Below are 11974 nucleotides of genomic sequence, written 5' to 3' on the forward strand. Positions count from 1 at the left end.
AGTAATAACATGAAATGTAACATAAAATAATATTATATTTCCTTCATCAAATGTGGGTGGGTTTAAACAATTTATTTGAAATAAATTGTTAAAAAACTTGTGGTTCTAATGTGATTGCCGACCACTCTTTATATATATATATATATATATATATATATATATATATATATATATATATATATATATATATATATATATATATATGTATATATGTCGTCGTTGGCCAGGTAATATCTCACTTGTGTAAAAAGCAAAATTTTACAGGAGACTGAAAAAACTATATATTTCAATGAAATGAGGTTTTAAAAGTAAGAGTAAAAAACAAATAACTAACAAATTATATTTTAGATAACTATATTGGTAAAAGTATAAGTTTGCATTAAAATGTAAAAGCATTAAAATAAAAATAATAGTTTTGTTGCACATGGGAGGTATTGTGTTTACGAGTTCAACTCATGTGAGCTATTGCAAATTTTAATTTTTTTAATATTTATTTGCTTCTGGTTACTTTGAAATCCATTTTATTTATAAATACAATCATCTGGAATGGTTTCTAACAAATTTATACTAGTGGATAGTTAAAAATTTGATAGCATTGTTATTCATACACATGTAAGATATTGCAAATTTTTATTATACACATGTGAGTTATTGCATGATGTATCAACATGAGTATTAATAGTTTGTTTGCTAAAAAATAAGTTTATTTTGTGAGCAGAGTGTGTTTTTATTAGTTTTACATTAATTCAAAGCAACAAAAAGGGACTAAAATAACTTCTATAGAGTTGTGTACACATGTGAGATATTGCAATTTTTTATAATTACACATGTGAGTTATTGCATGATGTATCGACATGAGTAAAAATAGTTCGTTTGCTACAAAATCAGTTTATTTTGTAAACAGAGTGTGTTTTTATTAGTTTTACATTAATTCAAAGCAACAAAAAGTGACTAAAAGAAGTTCTAGAGATTTGTGTACACACTACCTGAGATATTACACATTTTATAACACAAAATAATAAACAAATTAGAATACAACCTAACAAATTGTACATTTCATGCGACATATTGTTACACTTTTTTTCAGTATTAATTATTTTAAAGCAATAAATACATTTAAATCTGACGCCAGTTAAGTATTACTAGCTTTACTGAATTGAGAATTATATCCATTAATAATTATCTGATAAAAAAAACTATCGCAAATAGAAAAACAAAATTTAAGAAAAATATAGCACCATAACTAGATATTAGAAAACATTAAGGGTAATATAATGTAATGAAAGTAATACTGATATTATAAAACTAAATTAGCACCAAAAATTGTCAATGAAGCAAAGAGTCGTAAAATGCATGATGTTCGGATGGAATGACTGCTTTTAAATCTTGTAGATGATTATATTTATCTGCACTGATTTTCAGTGCTAAATTATAAAGCATCTTTGGCTGACAAAAGGCAGTAATGTTTCTTCGACAAGGCAAAACAGTCCAATCATTGCAATGACAAAGCTTAAACAAAACTTTGCCTCTAGTTTCATAACGAAGAGCGCGTATGTCGGTGACAACGGGATCACCAGCGCGCTTTCCTGGTCTAATTGATGAGTAGTTGCTGTTCAACTTTTCAAAGTCTTTGAAAAATGTGTAATCTAAAGAATGAACAACATACGGTTGTTTAGGCCTTGCTGCTCTCATGAATGCCAGGTAATCAGATGGTGAATAAATGTCTGCATTTCCAAACATCTGCATAAAAACAAGAAAACATAAAATCATCAATATGATGATTTAGAAAATGCAAATGTTTAATCTTTAAAATTGGATAACTCACATTTATAGATAAAAGAGTTCAAAAAAACAAAAGCAATAATAATAATAAATTATATTAAATTTACAATAACATCTATTAACTTTAGAATTAGAGGTAAAAAAAAAGAGTTATTTAATTACCTGTTCTAACGTTGAATGTACAGAGTCTGCCTCCATCATCGTATGGCCTTTCTCCAAATTCAGTTGTTCAATTGCCATCTTACTGATTCTCGCCACATCACTTAGTGCACTAGACAACACCCGGTTTCTGTTTTGATAGCCGCACCCATCAGATATCAAAATTACTTTCTTAGTATTAGCGGGTAGTGACTTGATGTAGTCAATTACACAGGATACAAATTCATTTGTCGTTACTCCGCCATTACCTTCATGCCATACGTATAAATCCACATGGCGGTCATTCACGTGATAAACCGTGAAGTTATGGATTTGCAACTATTGCTTATAGTAAGCACTGGAAGCCTGAAGTCTAGGTCATAACAGGACACTTTGCAAATCCATTGTGACTACAACAGTTTCACTATCTACTATGTTTTTGGCAATTTCTTTTGCAGCGTATGCTTCATTTTTTTTAATAACATGGTCATCATACTCTTGTTTCATAATATTTCCAGTTTTGAAACTACAACATACATCAAACTGATCTTTTCGTGGTTGATAGATATCGATTTATTCATTTCCTTCTTCACATCGACAAAAACGTGTCTACCGACTGGTTGGCGTTGTGAAGTTTGAGATGTTTGGTATTCAGAATACACTGTATGCATATGACTAAAACTCCTAAATGTATTTTCAACATACGTTTTACTTGAAGATGACCGGCAATAGTGACTTGGAACCTTTGGTATCATATTCAGCCAGTTAACTACATCCTGACGACGTGGATCTCGACGGATTATAGCTTTGTGCTCATTTTCACAATTGGATTCAGTGTCAGAATCAGAACTTGAACTAAGTGAGGAACAATTCCAGCGACGAAACTGATCTGCACCTAAGCCAAGCGTTCCAAGAAAGAAATTCTTGCATACACGTACTTTAAAACCCTCGTCGTTTCTTAAAAAGCAGTCATGCAGTTGTTTTTTGTTATTTTTTATATTCTCTAGTCTGTTCGAGTTCTTTCGCCGACGTATTACTCCACGAGTTGCAACTAATGCACGAATAAATGCTTTTTTTTCTCCCCAAGTTTTAAAAGCCCAATATTGATGAAACATGAGTTGCCTGGCTTTTTCTGATACTTGACCACAATTAAAGCTACGAGATGAATTCTTATTATTAACCTTGTGCTGACATCTCTCGCTCAAACATTTTTTTTTCTCTAGTCACATTGTGATTGATTATTCCAGAACATTATCGAGAATAGCCAATGTATGTCTTACCCTGAAGTCGCAAATCACTATTCACTTTTCTTTTTTTAATAGCTTTCTTCTTTTTCTTGCATATAGGAGAACGAGATTCTCCTGATGGACAGTAGATTTCAGTGTTCTCTGTTTCACTCTCCTTGCTAGTATCATCTTGTCTATTGTTATTGTTGTCTTTAAAATCTTTAAGACATGAATTTGCACGCTCTGGAAAAGATGTGTGATTCATATTGTACTCCTGACATGAGTTATAGTCCTTTGTGAAGTGATCATAGCACATGAGTATTAAACAACTTTGACAAGCAGCAAAAACTTCATCCACACATCTTCCAACTTCACAATGTTGTAACACACCAGCAATTTGATTTCTTGTTACCAATGCACCAACAACTGGACCATCCATGTCCACTTCAATGGCAACTTTCAGTTCACCTAAAACCTGATTTTCCACTTCACAAACAACCTGCTCCTCCAATTTATGTGCCAGCAATCTGACCTTCTGATTCACCACTAACTTGACGATCGTTAACAGCTTGCTGATTGGCTAGCATTAGCTGTAAATTCATTACATAGTCGAAGCATTTTTGTTTAGATGAAACAGGCACATCTACTTCATTCTTGAAATTTATTTTTCTGGAAACTTTTTGCTTTGTTGTGTTATCTTTAACTTTAACAGAACCTGTGGGATTGGCTGAAAAAGATAATGTAATTTACAAACTTTGTAAACTTTTGAATTGGCTTGACAAAGTTACAATTGTTAATTTCAATAATTAAAATAATTTATGTAAGCACTTCTATCAGTGACCAGTATACAGATCTTCATTAAAGGTTTTTCATGTGTTACTTCTTCTAAGCAAATTTTAAGATATATACCTTAAATACAGTATCAGGCATTCATAAAACATACCAGTTTTAACTTTTAATGAATCTGTTAACATTCTAAACCCACGACTGTATTTAACAGCCAGTCTAGATGATCTCCGGTTAATCTCCATTTCAGTATTAGTACTACAAATAAATGTTAAATTAACATCAGTAATGTTAAATTAACATCGATTAAAATACAAAATCACGAAACTTGAGTCTTTAATTAAAACTTTGGGTAATGGATATTTACTTCATAATAAAGGACTCATTTTCAAATCATTTCATTTCAAATCATTCACTTCAGACTCGTTTTCAAACTCATGGGTTTCTGACTCGTGCGTTTTGGACTCACGCTTAGGACCACAGAATACAAAACAACTCTATACAATCAATTATGACATTAAATTAAACTATTTTTAAATATTGCGTGAAATCCCTTCAGTGATGTCCACTAAACCGACACTGCTATGTACTGCATGGGACCATAGCAGACAGAATACAAGGAATGTAGGAAAGTGTTGGCAGACTCAGGTTAGATTAGGGTTTCTTTTAAGGTTCCAAGTGTCTCCTGTTATCCCGAATCCTACTTAACTGAATAACGTTAAAATCCCACTAGACCGAATCCCATTAGGGTTAGGGTTAGGACTAGGGTTAGGGTTAGGTAAATATGATTCGGTCTAATTTAATTCGGTCTAATGGTAGCTAGGGAACCGTCTCGAACCCGCCTACATTATTTTTAGTTAGTTATATTTTGTATACATAATTCAGTTTTAATTTTACTAAAATTATATTAATAGTACATGAAAATACTTATATTATTTTTATCCACTGTTCTCAAAATGTTCGATAATAAATTGAATAATAAAATTATTATTAATCTTATTTTTTTAACAATGACTCGCCATTTAAACAGCGGCCATTTAAATTTGACTATTTTTACTATAGTAAACATAACACATGTGAGCTATTACGGACAGCCAACACATGGTAGGTATTACTCAACAAGTTATAATATCGTATCTATTGGCAACAGGAGTCAGAGCCTCTATTACAATAAGGGTATAGACAACCTTAATAATAAAAAAAATTAATGCCATTTTGCGTTATTTTGTTACATGTGAGATATTACCTGGCCAACGACGATATATATATATAAATATATTTACATATTTTCATATTTAAATATATGTATATATATTTATAATGAAATATATATATTATAAGATATATATATTTTTATAAAAATATATATATTTACATATTTAAATATATGTATATATATATATATTTATAAAGATATATATATATATATAATAAGTTATATATATTTTTATAAAGATATATATATTTATATTAATAAAGATGTGTGTGTATATATATATAAATATATATATATATATACATATATATATATATATATATATATATGTATATATATATATATATATATATATATATATATATATATATATATATATATATATATATATATTCAGGGTGACCGGAAAGTTCTGTCAGTACTTCACAATCAATTTATTTTGAATGTAATATACATAAAGTACTGAAATTACAGTAACAGATCAAGTAACTTGTAGTGTAAGTATACCAAAAATTATTCAAATCGGTCTCCTTTTCGGTCCATTGTCAATGATAATCGATGACGCCATGATTGTATGGCGGCAAGAATAGTTTCCATAGGAAATTTTTCCCAATCGTGGATCATCATTCGTTTCATCGAGGCCAAGATAGGATGTTGTTTAGCATTGACCTTGGACTCCAAAATACCCCCACACTTAATAATCAAGTGGATTCAGGTCGGGAGAGGACAGAGGACACTCATCCTTAGCAATAAACTTAGGGCAATTCTGTTGGAGCCATTCTTGCGTTGTTTTAGCTGTATGAGCTGGTGCTGAATCCTGTTGAAAACACCTGTCTCCATTGCGATATAACAAATTGGCTTCTGGTTGCAAAATTGCCTTCAGGACACTCTCTTGATAAGATACTGCGTTAATTTTGGTGCCACGTTCAATAAAGACAAATGGCAATTTTCCTTTGCTACACACTGCTGCCCATACCATCACCAAACTTCGATTCTGATACCACTGAACTATTCCTGAAGACTGAGGTATGTCCTTTAATGATGTTGACCACACGACATTGTTTTTAGCATTAAAACTTTGTTCCATCACGAATAACTTTTCATCAGAAAAGATAATGTTTTGTACAGCACAATGATCATACTCACGTAACAACGTTATGCATCTTTGCAATCTGGCCAGCTTTTGATTTGCAGTCAATCCATGAACTTTATGCTTGCGATAAGGTTTCAATCCGAGGTCTAGTTTCAATAATTCCCTCATCGACTCCCTGAGTACTCCTTTAACCTGAGGCAATTTTCGCGCCGACCTTTCAGGGTTCCTCCGAATTTTCTCGCGTATTCGTTTAATACGATCTGGGGTTCGAACTGATCGCGGACGAACAGATTTTTCAAGGTCTTCTACACCACCAGTTTCACGCAACCGTTGAATAGTTCGATAAACACATCTCTCATTAATTCCATGCACCTTTGCTAATTTGAATATTTCAGCACCTGTAAGTCCTTCCTCATAACGTCGTTGAATCAACAAACGATGAACATTCATGATGACTACAAAGGAAAAAACAAACCCAGTTACTATTGACAAATTCAGTTACAATTGATTAGCATCATTGTACAGTTACAATTGTACTTAACTGATACAAAACTGATAAAAAATTTATTGTTAAACACTTGTAAATAATGAAATATGTGAGACCAGAAAGTGTGCACATTGATTACTGACAGAACTTTCTGGTCACCCTGTGTATATGTATATACATATACATATATATATATACATATATATATATATATATATACATATATATATATATATATATATATATATATATATATATATATATATATATATATATATATATATATATATATAAACACACACATATATTTATATACATATATACATATATATACATATATACATATATATATATATATATATATATATATATATATATATATATATATATATTTATATATATATACATATATATATATATATATATATATATACATATATATATATATATATATATACATATATATATATATATATATATATATGTATATATATATATATAAATGTATATATAAGGATTTCATTATTCAACACACACAATATTGAACACAAAACACAGTAATAATTCAGTTAAGTAAAGTCCGTATATAAAAAGTGATATTTCATGAATCCAAACTCTAATAATTCTGGCCTTGAATTCAGTGGTCTTCCTAAAAGTGTGAGTTTGAACCTTTCTTTTTAATACTGACCAGATATTTTCGATTGGGGTATTAGTCAGCAGACTGAGGGGGTCAATCCAACTGCCAACCTGCACTCTTAATAAAGTCTGCCAACCTGCACTCTTAATTAAGTCTTGACCCACCTTGGCCCTATAGCAGGGTGCACCATAATCTTGAAACCAAAACTCCTGATTAGTCTCAAAAAGAAGTCTGGCTGACCTGACCCTCTAACACTTTAAAGTACCACCTGCATTGCAAGTCTCATCAGGCTCCATCATTACAGCAGCAGGATGCTTTTTAGAAGGGAATCACAAATTTACACCTTTCCCCAGTTTTCTCCTTAACCCAATTTTCCCACTGTCATTCCTTATGCGGATTCTGGTCTCGTCTGTAAATAACAAGATTCTCCTCAAGTCTGCATTCTTCCCCATAAACTTTTTTGCCAAAGCCAGTCCTCGTTTCCGGTGTCTGTCAGTCAGCAGGGGCTTTCTGGGGGCTATACGTGACACCAATCATATGCTGATTAAGTTCTTACGGATAGTTGAGGTGGCTGCATTAATCCCCCTGCTCCGAAGTTCCTGTTGTAAGCATTTGCTTGATTTTGTGGGAGATCTTCGGACCGTAAGCTCCAACACTCGCAAAACTGGTTTTGACAAGATACGTTTTTTCCCACAGTTTTTCCTGGAGGAATCGAATGAGCCATCTTTGTATTTCTTAACAGAAATCAAAGCAGAGTCATAATTGAACACTTGTATTCTGCTAGCATCAAGCAAAGTTTTTAAAGTTTTAAAATGTCAGAATGTTTCCCGACCCTCCCAAAATTTTCACGTATACCTACCTTTATAATTGATTCAACAGCACCATGAGAAATCCCAACATTGATGATATCTGTCTGTATGAGTACCCCATACCATGCTGCTTCACAACTGCTAATTTCAAATCATTAGATATATCTTCCCTACATCTAAGAGGCATAATAATCTACTAATAAAAGAAAAATTTACTAATAATAAAAACAATGAAAATGTAATGTAAAACAACACTAACAATATAAAACCATAAGAATACAAAACTAAACAGCACATACGAACCAAATGTAGTTTCACTTATTACAAAAGTAGTTTCATTTATTACAAAGTAGTTTCACTTATTACAAAGAGAACAGAAAAATTTATATAATGTGCATTGTAAAATATCACACAGCCGCTAATCCCAGTTAGGGTTTTTACAAAATATTTTATACCATAACAAAAAATTTTCGCACAAATTTTAAAAAACCAAGGTAACAGTATACCTAAACAATGCAGGAACACATAACGTGATTGTTTTCGTTGAGTTTTTTTTTGGCACAGTGATGAGAAGCATAATTTTTCGTAGTGTTCACAATTTTTCCGACAGTAGTGTGTGTGTATATATATATATATATATATATATATATATATATATATATATATATATATATATATACATATATATATACAAATATATATATTAATAAGAAAACATCAAACAATACGAATTCTTTTGATACAAATAATAATTTAATTTGAGAAATTTTTACTGGGTTATTGATACCAGCATCATCAGCTCGTAAAATATTAAATTATTTGTATTAAGAGAATTCGTATTGTTTGATGTTTTCTTATTAATATAACATACACTCTTATACACGATGTCTACACTGAAATCATATATATATATATATATATATATATATATATATATATATATATATATATATATATATTCATACATACATACATATATATCAAATCTTGTTTACTTTCAAATGAATTGTGGGGCATTTTAATGTCATTTCGCATAAATTGTTTTTTAATGTTGTTTTTGCAAATTTGTGCTTTTCTGTTAAGTCTTTAGCAAATGAAAATGAACAGACACGTATAAACAAAGTTAAAAGTTGCTCTAATAAATTTAAGCTTATCTCCTTATCTACCATAGAATCAATTTCAAAACATATATTAAAAAGATGATTTTTTAATAGAGCATCATAAAATCTAGTAAGTCTTGGGTATCAATCTTTGTAGAAAATTGAAAATTGATTTTTCACGAAAAACGCAATCACATTTTAAAAAATCTTGTTGCGTTGTTTTATTTGATTTCCACAACCCTCCTCTGAGACCTGCATAAATAAGTGTCTGAGTATCATCAGAATCTGTTAAGCATGCAAATAATATTGAAATACACTGTTTATTAAATTGACCTCAGTAGCTTTTGCTATAATGATATTTACTATAGAATTTTTGAACAATATACCCACTGGTACACATTATACCCATGGTATAAATTTTTTAGAGAGGTGAATAACTAGATGATTGGCAACCTCACCCAAAAGAGTGTTTATGTAAGTTTTATCCCCACCAAAAATTTCTGGTAAAACATTTTCAGAAAATAATCCATAAAAATGAGAATAAAATTTCTCAATATCACCATTAAACATATTAATTATTGGTCCCATTGCTTCCCAGAAAGTGTTAGCATCTTCATCTGAAAAGGATAAAAATTTGAAAGTATCACGAATAGAATTAAACACGCACCTTCAGCAATGAAAGCCACACACTCGCTCATAATACATTTTTACAAAGATTGGATTGAGAGTTAAACGGTTCACTTGGAGTTTTAAAAACAGCAGCATCTACGTTTTTTTTAAATCAATATCTTCGTTTTAAAAACCATCATAAAACAATATATGCGTTTCGATTAAATAAATTGATTATCGATTAAGTAATTTAATAAAAAGAATTATTATTTAAAACAGCATAACCTTTACCCTGCTAAAATGAAGAGGAAAACGTCTTATTAGAAATTGTGAGTGCGTATAAAAAGATTATTTTTTACCTTGATTGTATGAAGAACATCTGATAATTCATGTTCAATTTATATGATCAAGATATTTTAAGCAAAAAAAAAAAGTATTTTAAACGAAAGTAATGTTACAGCCTACGAACCGAATTCTGGAAATATGTTGGATACGATTTTTAATTTGTGAATTTTTTTTGCAAACATCATGCATACTATTTTCTTGGTATTAAAAGTCATTTTAGTTTAAGATTTTAATCTTCTTTAATTAACATAAATATTATTTATATATTAAAAAAGCAGTGACAAAATGCCACAATAATATTTGCTATTCCAAATCCAAAGCTATTTAATTTTACTTTCTGCCATTTAACATTCTGCCATTTTTCGTCTCAGGAGAATTATAGGGTTCTATCTGCATTTTTTTATGTTGTGAGAACCTAATTTCGATGTTTAATTTTAAAATGTTTTAATGCTATTATTCTTTATAGTTATAAATTACAAATCATTTATGTTATTATGGTTTCATTATTAAAAATATATTATTTTTCAAAATATTTTTAAAGTTGTTTGTATTTATTATTAATTAAAACTTTAATTGTTAGATTCTTTTAACATAAAAAAATGCAGATAGAACTCTATAATTCTCATGCGACGATTTGTAAAATATCTATTTCAAGATTGGAGCAAGAAAATATTTTTTTCAAAATGCTTTATTATGTTCAAAAATTGAGTGACGTAATTTGTAAACGACTCCTTATAAGTCTCTATAAGTAAGGCAAACGCATGACTTCCTCTTGATGTATCTAGTGAACATTTTTTGTTTACTCAAATCTAGAGCGGTATAAATACCGAATTATTATGTTTAGGATTAACTATGCGGAATTGTTTCAGATTCAGCCTATCTTTATGAGGCTGGTATTAAAGAAATTGTTATTACAAGTTGTATTTAAGCTGCTCACACACTAAGCCAGCAGCGTATGTTGTTGAGGTTCAGACGCATATACATTTTATTTGCAGGTCTTAAAATGTGGGTTGCTTTTCCGTTATTGAAGTATTTAACATTAATAGCGCGGTTAAATCCATCTGTTGATATATTATTTGGCAAAGATATCGTTTAGTAAATCTGACAAGTCTTTCAAAAACCCTCCCCACAACAGGGTGCAGGGATGCTAAAATCTTATTTAATACCGTTTACAGAAGCGTGTTTTTGAGTGAGAACAGATGTGAGTTGTGATCTGTTGTCTGAGGTTAATACGGAGCTACACCTTGTTTCGCAACTAATTTTGTAAATTTCTTGTGCACAATGGATCCATTCGGAACTCCGTCTCGTCGGATTTTCTCGGTTTTTCGGAGTTTTTCTCGGTTTTTGGAGAAAAATCAAGAAACCTCGACAGAACTTCGACGAGGTTCTTAGAAAATATCAATTTTACTCGTAAAATAATTTTTTACTTGTAAAATAATAAATTCTTATTTTATTTCTAAGCTGCTTTTACAATAGTTCATGTTGTTTTCAAAATATAAGTGTTCTCTTGTTCAATATCCACACTAATTTACATCACAAAGCAATTAGTAATGCACAGTGGTGGTGATGGAAAAAAACCTCAAAAAAAAACCTTATTCTATTCAAAATCATATAATAAAAAATTTTCGTACTTTTCTATTGTACTATTTCCAAACCTCTTTTGAGTATAATAGTATCTTTTTAATAATAGAAGTTTTTAAATCCACAAAAATCAAATCATAATGTATAATAAAATATCTTTTTTTG

General features: G+C 30.2%; 1 protein-coding gene across 1 annotated transcript; it reads right to left on the reverse strand.

Annotated features, from left to right (window-relative positions):
- Nucleotides 1-5842: 5842 nt before the first annotated feature.
- On the reverse strand, nucleotides 5843-6691 carry LOC136088341 (uncharacterized). The gene has a single exon (XM_065812038.1). The coding sequence runs from the start codon at nucleotides 6689-6691 to the stop codon at nucleotides 5843-5845; it is 849 nt and encodes a 282-aa protein (XP_065668110.1).
- Nucleotides 6692-11974: the final 5283 nt, after the last annotated feature.

This window comes from Hydra vulgaris, chromosome 12, assembly GCF_038396675.1.
Source record: "Hydra vulgaris chromosome 12, alternate assembly HydraT2T_AEP".
In the NCBI taxonomy this organism is placed as follows: Eukaryota; Metazoa; Cnidaria; class Hydrozoa; order Anthoathecata; family Hydridae; genus Hydra; species Hydra vulgaris.